Source organism: Palaemon carinicauda, chromosome 4, assembly GCF_036898095.1.
Source record: "Palaemon carinicauda isolate YSFRI2023 chromosome 4, ASM3689809v2, whole genome shotgun sequence".
Taxonomy (NCBI): Eukaryota; Metazoa; Arthropoda; class Malacostraca; order Decapoda; family Palaemonidae; genus Palaemon; species Palaemon carinicauda.
In genome coordinates, this window is record NC_090728.1 from 52,868,272 (window position 1) to 52,883,605 (window position 15,334).

The window sequence follows — 15,334 nt, forward strand, 5'->3', positions numbered from 1 at the left end:
CAGAGCCTCCAGCAGAGGAGGTGCTCGTGCCGAAGGGAGACGTGGGAAGAAGAAAGGAACCAAGTCCTTTAAAGGCAGAGTCTGACTGCCACCTTCTTCAGACAGCAGTGGGAGCCAGACTCAAGAACTTCTGGCAGACCTGGGAGAAGAGAGGCGCAGATGCACAATCTGTGAAGTTGCTCAGAGAGGGGTACAAGATCCCGTTTGTACGAAAACCCCCTCTAGCAACGTCTCCCATCGATCTCTCTCCCAGGTACAGAGAGGAAGACAAGAGATGAGCATTGAAACAGGAGGTGTCTCTCTTGCTAGAAAAGGGAGCGGTAGTCAAAGTCCTGGACCATCAAACCCCGGGCTTCTACAACCGTCTCTTCTTAGTGGTAAAGAAGACAGGAGGGTGGAGGCCGGTGCTAGACGTCAGTGCGCTGAATGTCTTTGTCACAAAGCAGACGTTCGCCATGGAGACCACAAAGTCCGTTCTAGCAGCGGTCAGAAAGGAAGACTGGATGGTCTCTTTAGACCTAAGGGACGCATACTTTCACGTCCCCATCCACCCAGACTCCCAACCTTTTCTGAGATTCGTTTACGAAAAGGTTGTCTACCAGTTTCAAGCCCTGTGCTTTGGCCTAAGCACAGCTCCTCTTGTGTTTACGAGGCTGATGAGGAATATAGCCAAATTCCTTCATTTAGCGGACATCAGAGCCTCCCTCTATTTGGACGACTGGCTTCTAAGAGCTTCTTCCAGTCGACGCTGTCTGAAGGATCTAAAGTGGACTCTAGATCTGACCAAGGAATTGGGTCTCCTGGTCAATATGGAAAAGTCTCAACTGGTCCCATCCCAAACTATTGTGTATTTAGGGATGGAGATTCACAGTCAAGCTTTTCGGGCTTTTCCGTCGGCCCCCAGAACAAGTCAAGCCCAGTTATGCATCCAGAACATGCTGAAGAAGGAACGATGTTCAGTCAGGCAGTGGATGAGTCTGACAGGGACACTATCATCCCTGGAACAGTTCGTATCGTTAGGAAGACTACACCTCCGTCCCCTTCAATATCACCTAGCTGTTTACTGGAAAAAGGACAAGACGCTAGAAGCGGTCTCGATCCCCATTTCCGAGAAGATGAAGTCTTCCCTGACTTGGTGGAAGGACAGTATCAGCCTCAGAGAGGGTCTGCCCCTGGCTGTTCAGACTCCCAACCACGTTCTCTTCTCGGACGCATCGGACACGGGCTGGGGCGCGACATTAGACGGTCGGGAATGCTCGGGAACTTGGAACTCGAATCAAAGAACAATGCATATCAACTGCAAGGAGCTACTGGCAGTTCATCTGGCCTTGAAAAGCTTCAAGTCTCTCCTTCAAGGCAAAGTGGTGGAGGTGAACTCGGACAACACCACGGCTTTGGCGTACATCTCCAAGCAAGGAGGGACCCACTCTATGACGTTGTACGAGATCGCAAGGGACCTCCTCACCTGGTCAAAAGATCTAAACATTTCTCTAGTAACGAGGTTCATCCAAGGCAACTTGAATGTCATGGCAGATTGCCTCAGTCGGAAGGGACAAATCATTTCAACAGAATGGACCCTACACAAGGATGTGTGCAAGAGACTGTGGGCCACATGGGGCCAGCCTACCATAGATCTCTTCGCAACCTCGATGACCAAGAGGCTCCCAATATATTGCTCACCAATCCCGGACCCAGCAGCAGTTCATATAGATGCCTTTCTCCTAGATTGGTCACATCTAGACCTTTATGCATTCCCCCCGTTCAAGATTGTCAACAAGGTACTGCAGAAGTTCGCCTCTCACGAAGGGACAAGGTTGACGTTAGTTGCTCCCCTCTGGCCCGCGAGAGAATGGTTCACCGAGGTACTTCGATGGCTAGTGGACGTTCCCAGAACTCTTCCTCTAAGGGTGGACCTTCTACGTCAGCCACACGTAAAGAAGGTACACCAAGGCCTCCACGCTCTTCGTCTGACTGCCTTCAGACTATCGAAAGACTCTCGAGAGCTAGAGGCTTTTCGAAGGAGGCAGCCAGGGCGATTGCTAGAGCAAGGAGGACATCCACTCTTAGAGTCTACCAATCGAAGTGGGAAGTCTTCCGAAACTGGTGCAAGTCAGTATCAGTATCCTCGACCAGTACCTCTGTAACTCAAATAGCTGACTTCCTTTTATACCTGAGGAAAGAAAGATCTCTTTCAGCTCCCACTATCAAGGGTTACAGAAGCATGTTGGCATCAGTCTTCCGTCACAGAGGCTAGGATCTTTCCAACAACAAAGATCTACAGGACCTCCTTAAGTCTTTTGAGACCACGAAGGAGCGTCGTTTGGCTACACCTGGTTGGAATTTAGACGTGGTACCAAGATTCCTCATGTCAGAAAGGTTCGAGCCGCTACAATCAGCCTCCTTTAAAGATCTCACTTTAAAGACTCTTTTCCTGGTTTGCTTAGCCACAGCTAAAAGAGTCAGTGAGATTCACGCCTTCAGCAGGAACATCGGATTTTCATCTGAAACGGCTACATGTTCTTTACAACTTGGTATTCTAGCCAAAAACGAGCTACCTTCTCGTCCTTGGCCGAAATCGTTCGATATTCCAAGCCTATCAAATATGGTTGGAAATGAACTAGAAAGAGTCTTATGCCCTGTTAGAGCTCTTAAGTTCTATTTAAGACGAACTAAACCTTTACGAGGACAGTCAGAAGCTTTATGGTGTTCTGTTAAGAAACCATCTTTGCCTATGTCAAAGAATGCTTTATCCTATTTTATCAGACTGTTAATACGAGAAGCTCATTCCCATCTGAGTGAGGAAGACCAAGCGTTGCTGAAGGTAAGGACACATGAAGTTAGAGCTGTCGCAACTTCAGTGGCCTTTAAACAAAATAGATCTCTGCGAAGTATAATGGACGCAACCTATTGGAGAAGCAAGTCAGTGTTTGCGTCTTTTTATCTTAAAGATGTCCAGTCTCTTTACGAGAACTGCTACACCCTGGGACCATTCGTAGCAGCGAGTGCAGTAGTGGGTGAGGGCTCAACCACTACATTCCCCTAATTCCTTATCCTTTTAATCTTTCTCTTGAAATGTTTTTATTGTTGTTTTTGGGTTGTCCGGAAGGCTAAGAAGCCTTTCGCATCCTGGTTGATTTGGCGGGTGGTCAAATTCTTTTCTTGAGAAGCGCCTAGATTAGAGGTTTTGATGAGGTCCTGTAGTATGGGTTGCAACCCTTGATACTTCAGCTCCTAGGGGTCGCTCAGCATCCTAAGAGGATCGCGAGGCTCCGTAAGGAAGACGTACTTAAAAAGGCAGAGTAATTGTTCAAGTCGACTTCCTTACCAGGTACTTATTTATTTTATGTTTGTTATTTTGATAACTGCTAAAATGAAATAAAAAATCCTTAGCTCATAATAATGTAAACATTTATTACTGGTCTCTACCCACCCCCCTGGGTGTGAATCAGCTTATATAATCACCGGCTAAGTTAAATATTGAAAAATGTTATTTTGATAATAAAATAAATTTTTGAATATACTTACCCGGTGATTATATATTAAAGGACCCTCCCTTCCTCCCCAATAGAGACGCAGTGGACCGAGGAGAAAATTGAGTTCTTTGTTTACAATGAGTACTGAGTACCTGCACGACAGATGGCGCTGTTGAAGTACACCCCCTACCTGCATAGCGATCGCTGGCGGATTTTTAACGTAGAGTTTTCTGTCGAGCAGCAGAGCTGCAGCTTATATAATCACCGGGTAAGTATATTCAAAAATTTATTTTATTATCAAAATAACATTTTTAACAATTTTATTGTAGAGAAAATATTAACTTTCATATTAGGATTTGTGGTACAGGTACAGTATTTACTATGTTTTAAATTAGTTAAATTTGTTCTTTTTAGGTAACCAAGTAAACCTGAATAAGAAACCACTAGGGATGTTGATAAGTCCTGGCCCCCTTGACATTCCACTTAAAAATCAAGCAAAGGTTATAAAGGTGAGCTGTGAGATTGGTTACCTTCATAATATACTATAATGTTCAATACATGTATGAGATGTTTTTACTTATTTAGATACTAAATATAGGATCAAAGTTAGTATTTTACATGTTTCCATTTATCATTCTCGAGCCATTTCTATGTAAAGCGATGAATACATAGATTATTTCTATGAGCCTACCTTGATGTGCAAATTGCTTTCTCCTTTCAAGCTGATTCGATGTCCACATTACTGTACCCCAAAAGACTAAAAATTCCCCCATTTCATTCCCTACAAGAGGCTTCACCTCTTGCCCACCAAGGTAACATCTAGCAGTTAATGGTAACTCCATGCAGTGTCATTGGCCGTGTGTTATCTCACAGTTTTTTTTATCCATGTAGGATTTTCCTAAAAGATTTGGAAAACCATAGATTTTCTGTTTTGCTTATATTCACATAAACTAATGTATCTCCCTACTCTGGTTTCTCAAAATAAGTAGCAAAGAACTGAAGTACAGAAAAATCAACTAGGTGTTTGCAAGGCCCTCATTTTCAAGAACTTGTCAACTATTTAATTATGACTTTTGATAATGGTTATTTGGAGTCTCCCCCTTGATGAATTGATTGTTTCTTTTGTTATTTTTAAGTTAACTATTAATTGGGGATGTCTTCTGGAATTTCTTTGTATGTCGTGATAGTTGACTCATTTGTGAAGTTAGTTTGCTTTGTTTTGAGGAAGGATTACTTTTCCTCTTTGGATTTTTGATCATTTGATACACCTTCACTAATATTTCTTTGTATTCAATTCAGGGGAATTTAGAGAAGACAGTGAATAACTATTTTTTTAACTTATCTTTTGCTATTTCCAGCACATTAACAGTTGGGTATACAACTAGGATCTTTGAACTTAGTGTTCTAGATCAGGGTTCCCAAACTCCTGGGGACTTTGGAGCCCTATGAGCAAGCAAAAGTTTTTCATGTAGCTCTAATAAGTTAATTTCCATAATAAAATTGAAAAAAAAAATTGTATTAAAATATGAAAACAAACTATATATTTTTTCGATCCTTGGCTTAACCACAAACTAGTAAAATATTTGCCATTTACTTATCATCAAATCTTCTGATAAAGAATTGCACTCGGTACATTTAACTAGTAAAAGACATTCGAAGTATTGGCAATGAACACAAATTGAATGAGGATCCACTTTTCCTGACATTAGCTTAATCAATTTGTGTTTTGCATAAAATCTCATCATAACTTTGGGAGATGTACATTTATAATTCATAAATAGGAATAGAACAAATAAAGCATATTTTTGGGATCACCACTATGACCTAGAGCTTTGACAAAGACATAGCCGTCCGAGGCTGGGCTGAAGAAATGATGAGAAATCAGGGTGGTGATGGCTGGAGAATGCATTTCTTTTCACAAGTGCTTATATCCTTCATGCATCTTTCCAGTAGGATCAAGGGGTGTTACATACACTAATGTAGAGAATTTTTTTTTTTACTTCGACCAAACTTTTCAGTTGAGGAGTGAATAGCACATGAATATCAGGGTAATCTTGGAGCACTGGTAATTAGTTTTAGTTTTGCAGCCAGTATAGGGGTCATGGAGCCTAGATGTGCAGATGCCAGAGCATGATTCATTTTGTCTGTATCTAGAAAGGAGCTAACAATCCTTTAGGCATTTGTAATGTTGGATTTTTAGTGCCAGAGCAAATTTAAACTTTGGGTGAAAAATTGGAAACTTAATTCTTAGTCCTATTCCTCTATTACACTTTATTTTTATTTTTCAATGTTAGAGGTTCAACAACTTTGGATATTTTTTAGTTAAAATGCCATGCTTTTTAAAAATTTTTGCAGGGTTTTTTTTTTGCTTGCATCTTTTTATTATATACTTGGAAGTATTATATAAATTTGTTTATTATAGGTTGCAGCTGGACGAGCACACGCAGTAATGTTGACTGATGAGGCAGGTGTGTGGACAGTAGGAAATAATGCTTATGGCCAGTGTGGAAGACCAGTCATCGCGGATGAAGATTATTCAAGAAATTCTGTATACTATCAGCTCAGAGAGCTTGAAAATACAAAGATAGAACAAGTTGTATGTGGCCAAGATACAAGGTATACAGTATTTTGCTTTTTGAGGGTTACATTGCTTTGTGGCATTCAATTATTTTCTTGTGAAAGTTCCAGAACAGGGGATTCAATACATTACAACATAATTACCAAAGCAATAATGTCTCCCCTGCTCCAGGGCCCATGTATCAATTTGCAAAGCACAGACTCAGTGTGCATAAGGGAGTCCCTTGAGTTCAGGCACATTAGAACTCGACACATCACCTCAGTAGCTGAAATTTGTTTGCTATGAGTGACATCATTACTACGTCATGTGCCTCATAGAAAGAAATCAGCATCCCAGTTGATTATTGGGTTACAAGTTCAACCTACATCCTACTTCAAGTCATCTCACACAATAGGTTTCTTATTAATTGAACCAAGAAGACCTAACACTCAAGCTAATCCTCTCTCTCTTTTCGAGGGTCCACTAGTGCTATGAGGTAAAGTACAATGCTTTTGCCTGGGTAGAAAAGAGGTGCTTCCACAGAAAAGCTTTTTTGCGCACTTCGGTTCTTCGAAACTATAACAGATATGAGCTTCTGGGTTGGCGCTTTATGTTGAGAAATGATTAAACTTTTTCATTATGCAAGCAGAATATCTTTGCAATGCTAAGAAATAATAAAAATTGTATAATTAACGTGTAATTTTTAGTAAAAAACAGATTTTTTATAAAAAATACTCATGAAAAATATGTGTTTGAGGAATTTATTTCATAAGAATATTGTGTAGAAAACATTGATCTTTCATTGTGAGGCAATTATTTTGATATAAATGTGATTGGGGAAAAGCTGTGTCTGATTACAAAATGCAAAATTTTTACAGAGTGCAATTTTGATACTTTTCAACCTACTTATGGTTGTTTTGCATTGTACTTAACTAAGGAATAAAGATAGAAAAAAATGAATTCAGAATTAGAAAGTGGAATAAATTTCCTATGTAAGACACACACACACACACATATATATATATATATATATATATATATATATATATATATATATATATATATATAAGGGATTTTGACGTAGGAAAAATCTATTTCTGGGCGAGGGACCTGTGCCGCCCAGTGAATAAGCTCCATTTAGCACTTATTCTTAGGTAATTTACTGCTAAATATACCAGAGAAAAAATGTAAAGGAGTGCTAGGTTAACTAGCTCGCTCACCTATTGGTGTCGGTATAAAATTGGGCGTATAATCCAGAGGTCCCGCACTATTTAGATTCATCCACGACAAAGACCCCAATAGAGGAGAGCCGTTCAACCTCACTCGGCACCACCAACTCTGCATCCGCTCAGAACCCAACTCCTTAGCACCCAAAGTTTGGGGACTCCAAGGGAGAGGAGCTGGGAGGGTTCACTGGGCGGCACAGGTCCCTCGCCCAGAAATAGATTTTTCCTACGTCAAAATCCCTTTTCTGGGCTCGAACCTGTGCCGCCCAGTGAATCTATACAAGAGAAATGTCACCAAACTTGCAAAATAAAGGAAAAACATAAGCGTAAGGAAAATACAAGATGCGTTAATCAGAGATGAGTGCCAAAAAACAATTATAAGGGTGTCTTAAAAGGAACATAAATCCACTTGGTAGAACAACTGACAAATAAGGTAAGGTATAATAATGCCGTGAGTGATAATATATACAGATACTCAGGAGTTAAAGATTTACAAATATAATAATAGTATTCAGGTGCGAAACCAACGAATACAAATAGGGTATAAATGAGGCAGGTAAGGGGGAGAGATAAAGTGACAAGGAATTAACATGTGAGTTACCTGGGAGTAACTACGCTCCCTGCAGCTACTGTAGAAAATTTTAGGGCTTCCAAATGTTTAAGGTAGTGTTTCTTGAACACTGACGGTGATTTCCACCCTGTATACCTGGAAAGGTCCGTAAAATTCATGTGGTGAAAAAAGTTCACCGAAGTAACAACCGCTCTGATATCATGTGCAAGAGGAAAAGAGTCAGGGCTAGCTTGTTTAATAAAATACAAAATTTGTTGCCTGATCCCTTTAATGGTAATGGTACCACCTTGTTCTCTAACGAATAGAGGCCCCGAGGAGTTAGAGGAGGTCCGGGATAAATAAGACCTAAGAGTAGCAACAGGGCACAGAGACGGATCTTGCGTGAGGGGAACAATTTTCCAGGAGGACCATCTGTTCTGAGGGTCTTCGTTCTTAGCCAAAAAGAATTTGTTAGGAGAAAGAAGGACCTCTCCCGAAGGCAGGAAGTCAATATGACCCGGGTCTCTCGACAAGGCTGCCAGTTCAGAAATTCTTGCCCCGGAAGCCAAGCTCACCAGGAAAAGTGTTTTCCTGAGAAGGGGAATGTAATCACAAGAACTGTTAATGGTATCAGAAGCCAATTTGAGTACATCATTAAGGAACCAGGTCACCGGGGTAGGACGAGTAACCGGTTTCAGTCTGGCACAAGCTTTCGGAATTGAAGCTAACAAAGAGTCGGTTAAGTCTATGTTAAAACCTACTAGGAAGATCTTTTTCAAAGCAGATTTAATAGTGGTGATAGTATTGGCTGCCAGACCTGATTCTAATAAAGTTCTAAAGAAAGTGACTGTAAGGTTCAAGTTCATACAGTGCACGTCTGAGTCCATCAAAAATTTTGCCAACTTTTTAACTGCAGAATCATATTGGCGGATGGTGGAATCCCGTTTATCTGATTCTAGAAACAAGGTGTTTTGAGGATCGATATTGGCACCATGCATGGCCGCAAACTTCATGAAGTCCATAAAGTTAGGGCGCTCTGAATGTTTGAGAAAGCGTACACAACGCGTGTTTGTACTATCTGAGACAGAACCGGATTGGGTATCGGGTGAGGATATAGTCTCAACTCTCGCAGGAGAGGATACCAGTTGCTCTTGGGCCAATTGGGTGCGACCAAGGCTACTTTTCCCTTGAAGGATCTCAGTTTGTCTAGGACTTTCAGTAAAAGATTCACCGGGGGAAAGAGATAAATCCTTTCCCAGATGTCCCAATTCTGTGACATGGCGTCTGTGGCGTAAGCCTGAGGGTCTAGATTGGGAGCCACATATACTCTCAATTTGTGGTTGGACTCCGTGGCGAAGAGGTCCACTTGGAGACCGGGAACCCGAGAGAGAATCCACCGGAATGACTTTAGATCGAGTGACCATTCCGATTCTAGAGGGGAGGTCCGGGACAAGGCGTCTGCCACTACGTTCCGGACTCCCGCCAGGTGGACAGCTGAAAGATGCCAACGGTTCGAGGCTGCTAGGGAGAATATGGCTACTAGAACATGGTTCAGGGGCCCTGATTTTGACCCGCCTCTGTTGAGGCAGCGGACCACCACTTCGCTGTCGAGGACCAGACGAAGGTGTTGTCTCTTGGGTAGAGCGAGACGTTTCAGGGTTAGAAGAACTGCCATGGCCTCCAGCACATTGATGTGAAATTGGCGGAATAAGGGAGACCAAAGACCTTGAACTTTCCTGAGCTGAGAATAGCCGCCCCAACCTGATAGGGATGCGTCCGTGTGAATGATTAGCTTCGGAGGCGGAAACCGAAGGGGAACTGACTTTGACAGATTGTTGGCTCTTGTCCAAGGAAGAAGTCTCTCCCGTAGAATGGGAGGAAGGCGGACTTTCCTGTCCCGGAGCTTCCGGTTCGCCCTCGAACGCCAGACACGGTTGATATCTTTCAATTTTGCCTTCAGAAGTAGATCCGTCACTGAGGCAAATTGAAGGGACCCCAGAATCCTCTCTTGGAGTCGTCTGGAACTTACTTTGTCTTTGAGAAAGCGTTTGGTGTTCCTCGCAATCTCTAACCTCTTGGGTTTGGGAAGACACAGAGTATGAGATATAAGGTCCCATTGCAGGCCGAGCCAATGGAACTTTGATTTCGGAAGAAGACGGGACTTCTTGAAGTTGATCTGGAAGCCTAGAGATTGAAGATATTGGATGACTCTGTGAGTGGCTTTTAGGCAATTTTGGGAGGTGTCTGACCAAATGAGCCAGTCGTCCAGATAGGCTACTACTTGAATCCCCTGATTTCTGAGTTCCTGAACAGCGACTTCTGCTAACTTTGTGAAGATCCTTGGGGCGATGTTGAGCCCGAAAGGCATCACCTTGAAGGAGTAATTTTTGTCCCCTAGGCGGAAGCCTAGATACGGACGGAAGTGTCTCGCTATCGGGACGTGATAATAGGCGTCTGTAAGATCGATAGAGGTGGTGACGGCCCCACGGGGAAGTAAGGTCCGCACCTGCGAGACGGTAAGCATTCGAAACTTGTCGCATTGAATGGACAAGTTGAGAAGGGATAGGTCTAGAATCACTCTTCTCTTGTCCGAATCCTTCTTCGGGACACTGAACAGCCGACCCTGAAACTTCAGGTGTTTCGTTTCTTGTATGGCGTTCTTTTGTAACAGATCCTGGACGAATTCGACTAGATCCGGAGTGGAATGTTGATGAAATTTGTTCGGAGGAGGAGGCCCTTGAATCCAACTCCACCCCAGTCCCTTGGAGATGATACTGAAAGCCCAGGGACTGAACCTCCATTTGTTGCGGAAGGCATAAAGCCTCCCCCCTACCTGCTGCACCTCAGTATTGGCTTGAGGAGTTGCCTCCACGTCCGCCTCGGAAGTTCTTTCCCTTGCGAAAGAATTTTCCTCTACCCCTGTTCTGGTTTGAACCACGGTGGTAGCCTCTACCTCTGTTATAACTCTGGGAAGAGCTATGAGCCTCATAAGACTGGTTAAAGGCAGGAGAGGTGGTGGAGGCACCGGAAAGCTGGCTCTTAGGGAGCAGAACGGTGACATAGTCGTCCGAAGGAGCCTGAGAGGTAGAAGGCTGCGCAGGAGCAACGGGAGATGGAGGAAGAGGCAGTCGGAAATTGGACGAACTACTCTGCTGTTGCCTGAACTGGGTGGAGGTATACGGGCGGAGCTTCTTCCTACCCCGGGCTTGGTAATTTGCGGGGTCATATTTTCGTTTAGGAGTCAAACCCCAACGGGCTTTAAGGCTCTGATTGACTCTAGTGGCCTCTGCCAAGACTTCCTCCACAAGATCCTCAGGGAAGAGATTTGAACCCCAGCAGGAGGACCGGATAAGCTTATTAGGCTCGTGCCTAATAGTCGCCTCAGCCAGGACGTGTTTGCGACACCTACGTTTAGCAATAGCGAAGTCATAAAGATCATAATACAATGACTGCAACGTAGCCTTATTGAGAGACTTAAAGATACTCTCAGTATCATAAGTCAAGGCTATCGACTCCGTGGATGTGGCCAAGTTCAGAGTTCGGCCAACACGTAGGCGGGAATCATACTCCTGTTTAATGAGGGATTCCGGGAGACGGGGAAGCCGCTCACTAAACAAAACTGAGGCACAGTCCGCTGATAGCTTGCCAGAGGTAAAAGTGGTATGGACATTGTCCCAACACTCAATGCCAGAAGGAAGAAGGAGGGAGATCGGATCCACCTCTCGGATGGGAGGCAAGGGCTTCTCCTCCAGAGCATATTGGAAAGCAAGCTCTGCTACCTTATTGACGCATGGAGTCACGGTGTTTTTATCCATTAAAAACATTGTGAAGGAACTCTTATACGGCGTCAACATGGTGTTGGTGCAACCAATGTCATTCAGGAACCTAGCCCAAACAGATTGGGCTTGTTCTTTTGGGAAGATGACGGTCTCTTTGGGGACCTTATCTAGCCGAACCAGAGCTTCCTCGGTAAGCCTGGCATAACCATGAAATGGAAATGCCAGACCAGGAGGAAAGAATTCAAAGTCCTCTAGAGGACGAGTGCCAAGACCTTCCAAAGTTAACATTCCGTCTGAGAACGGAGAATGAAGAGCCATGCGCCAAGGATTATTCTTGGTAAACGGCGGGAGCTTAGAGGCATCCGGGATGAGAGAGCTTTGGACTCGCTCCGGAGCACCTTGCTCTAATGCCCCAAGTCTCTGACCGATGTTAGAGAACATCGTGTCCATCTTGGCCTGCATTTCCGACACCAACTTAGCTTGCATCTCCGACACAATGCGAAGCATGGCTGATTCGGAAAGGCCCGGGCTAGGAGCAGGAGTGGCGGATTGTACTCCCGGGTCGTGAGACTTAGAGGAGGAGCCGGAAGCCTTAGATGACGGGTTTGTATTCAGCTTAGAACTATGGGAAGCCTTGTGAGGCTTACGAGCTTTAGGTAAGGTTCCAGATGTAGACTTATCCTTGGGGGGAACCGGGTGTGATCGTTGAGACGAATCACGGTCCCCAGAAAAACCATGAAAGGAAGAGCGATCAGAAGAAGAAGAAAGAGCGGGGCTGAGGATAGGAATCTCAGCGCCGGTAACACCTGCCTCACTTACCACCCTACCTGCGTCCGGATCATCCAATAACATGGGTTCGACGTCCAGGTTCATGGAAGCAACATTGTCTTCCAGATCTCCGGGGGCATCCGACGGATCTTGATCTTGATCAATAAACCCCGCTATGGTGGCATCAATGTGGGCAATGATGGGAGCTGCAACATGCCTAGCCACAGCGGCTGAAGACTTGGCGTTAGGATAGACCATGGCACAATAGTCTTCGGATAGGACGTAAGGCTGCTTGGATTTGACGTTTCGGGCAAAACCACCAACCCACACTTTCAGTGTGGCCCGGGCCGCAGACTTTTGCTCCGGGGATGCCTGAAATAATAGTGGGAATTATAAAAAGGCAGACTCCCAGTGGTCCTTCAAGACCATAGAAATCTTACTAAATAGTGTATGTATACCAAAAAAGGTAAGATAAATAAGAAGGCAACATAGCCAACAGGACTCACCGAGTCAGATCCAAGGGTGGTGATGAGGTCAAAACAGACCATGCAGTTATCAGGGTGCCAGACCACGATGTCCTCCAGCTGAACCCCGCAGAGGGCGTGAGACCGACATACGGTATGCCCACAAGGCTGATGCAGAACAGCCGCACAGGCCGTCGTCTGACAATGCACCATCTATAAAAAGAATAGTATATGAGAAACTGTAATTCTCTTAAGTAGGGGCGGGTCCGGAGGACCCGGTACTAACATAAGTCTAACTTAAGACTAGAACTTAACTGTAATACTCTTAAGTAGGGGCGGGTCCGGAGGACCCGGGCCTAAACATAAGTCTAACTTAAGACTAGAGTATAGCTATCCATTCCGGTCGAGCCGGGAGCATAAAAAGGATTCAACAAAGGATTAAGACACATAGTGTCTGATTTCCCGGGGCGAGGTTAAGCCCCGGGCCGGAGTCATGGTTTGACAAACACAGCGGTTCCTTTCAGTATTTATTATCCAAAACTCACGGTACAAGATACAGTTCAGTACTGAATACTGAGAATAGTATATACAGGAAGTAAACAATGATTATGATAGTTAACAGCAATAGCAGTTAAGAACTATTACAGCAATAATTAGCTTAACAGTTATATGAATATTACTTCGGAGAATAACAATAGTTAAACAGTTAAGTATACAAACTATCTCACTCCCCTTCTTATTTATGAGACAATATATGAATAAATCGGGAATATCAATAAAATAAATTTACTAAATAATACAAGAATGAAATAACATAAAATAAATAATTTCTATTTAACAGGTTGCATTTATCAAGACGAGTATTATTGCCATAAGCAATTCTGATCGTCTTCTAACTCATTCTCGCTGTTAGAACATTCATCCCAGAATTCCTCCTCTTCCGATTCATAGGATCTTTTACTGGGATCTATCTGCAAACGACTTGGGGGATGGCACTCCCGAGTAGACCGACGTATTCTTCCTGAACTACTTCCAATCCCTGAGTCTATTCTGATGACTTCTTCATCTGAAAGATCAGCCAATGCGGTTTCCCAAGAATAATTGCTTACAGGGGCCTTCTCCAGTTCGTCAAAATGTCTTATCTTTACTTCGTCTGTTATTGTCTCTGCTGGGGTTAACTTATACGTCCAGCCACCACGAAGTATTTCTATAACTCTATATTTCTTCGAAAGATATGGTGCAAGTTTACCACCTCCACAACGGCGTCTCTCAGCTGTCGATAACTTCAATCGAACCAAATCTCCAACTTTGAAAGCTTTGCCGTAAGACTTCCGCTGGTTATTCCTAATCTGTTGTGCCATTGCAGTCTTGTTCCGTGCGACCTTAATAATTTTCTCAATTTTATCTACTTTCTCTCTCACAAATCTTTCTGCGATTGCTGCATTACCCAAAGAGCCCAGTTGATAATCCTCATCTTTGGAAGTTTCCTTTTTTAGAATCTCCTCTGGACGTCGAGCCGGAGTCCCATAGAAGAGCTCATGTGGAGTAAATGTAGTCGTAGTATTTACAGCTGTATTGTGAGAGAACTGTACCCTGGGTATCATTTCAGGCCAAAGATCCATATTATTGTGACACATGCAACGAACGTTGTCTAATAATTGATTTTGACGTTCTACCTGGGCCTGACTTCTTGGATGGTAAGGAAAACCAAAGTCCTGCTTAATTCCAAACATGTTACACATTGCCTTGAAGATATCAGCTGTAAAATGTGATCCTCTGTCCGACATTATGACACGGGGCACCCCAAACATGCAAATCCATCTTTCAACTAGAGTATCCACTGCTGTTTTTGCTGAACAATCCTCAAGAGGTACCAAAACAACATAGCGAGTCAAAATATCTTGCATTTGAAGGATATAACGATATGGATGTGAGGATGAAATGGGAAACGGACCCATGAAATCAACTTGCACCTGTTCATTCATGTATCCCGGGAGCTCGCGGTTCTGAAAAGGGGCCTTCCCTGGATGCTTCGATCTTTTGTTACTCCCACATGCTTCACATTTACTGACATGTGCATGGACATCTGCCTTCATGCGAGGCCACCAGAAACTCTTCCGAGCTCTTTCCCATGTTCGATCACGACCCATGTGACCACTCATTGGACTGTCATGAATCATTTGAAGTGCATAGAGTCTCATATCTTTAGGTATCACAGGTAACCACTCTTCTTTCACGCCATAGGGATGTTCTTGTGAGCGTCTTCCTTTATAATTTATATAACACAGAATTCCATTTTTAGTAATACCCAAACGGTTACCATATTTGGCAAGCTCATTCTCCTCTGACACACACCCCGGTGAACTCGTATTTTTCATAAAGTTCATTACTTCCCTGATCCCTTCATCGCAATGCTGTTTTTCTAACATTTCATTGGGATCTACAAATACTGTGGCCCACTGCTGAGAAGATCCTACTGTTATACTTGCAATATGCGATACCAGATTTCCATCAGCA

General features: G+C 43.5%; 2 protein-coding genes across 2 annotated transcripts in view; one reads left to right on the forward strand and one right to left on the reverse strand.

Moving 5' to 3' along the window:
• Window positions 1–15,334, forward strand: part of LOC137639089 (RCC1-like G exchanging factor-like protein) — an 87,809-nt gene that overhangs the window by 30,967 nt on the left and 41,508 nt on the right. Inside the window, exons 6-7 of the mRNA XM_068371414.1 lie at window positions 3,888–3,982; window positions 5,896–6,089. Of these exons, the coding sequence (XP_068227515.1) occupies window positions 3,888–3,982; window positions 5,896–6,089 (289 nt within the window). The remainder of the gene's footprint in view (window positions 1–3,887; window positions 3,983–5,895; window positions 6,090–15,334) is intronic.
• Window positions 6,668–13,072, reverse strand: LOC137638960 (uncharacterized). Its single transcript, XM_068371301.1, has 3 exons — window positions 12,860–13,072; window positions 11,697–12,725; window positions 6,668–6,694 (listed from the first exon to the last, which is right to left on the reverse strand). The coding sequence occupies exons 1-3, from the start codon at window positions 13,028–13,030 to the stop codon at window positions 6,668–6,670; spliced, it is 1,227 nt and encodes a 408-aa protein (XP_068227402.1). The 5' UTR covers window positions 13,031–13,072.

Coding starts and splice junctions, on each gene's coding strand:
- LOC137638960 (XM_068371301.1), bottom strand. CDS start 13,030: ATGGTGCATTGTCAGACGACGGCCTGTGCGGCTGTTCTGCATCAGCCT. Junction 12,726..12,859: donor CCACCCTTGGATCTGACTCG/GTGAGTCCTGTT, acceptor CTATTATTTCAG/GCATCCCCGGAGCAAAAGTC. Junction 6,695..11,696: donor AACAAGCCCAATCTGTTTGG/GCTAGGTTCCTG, acceptor ATTATTTCTTAG/CATTGCAAAGATATTCTGCT.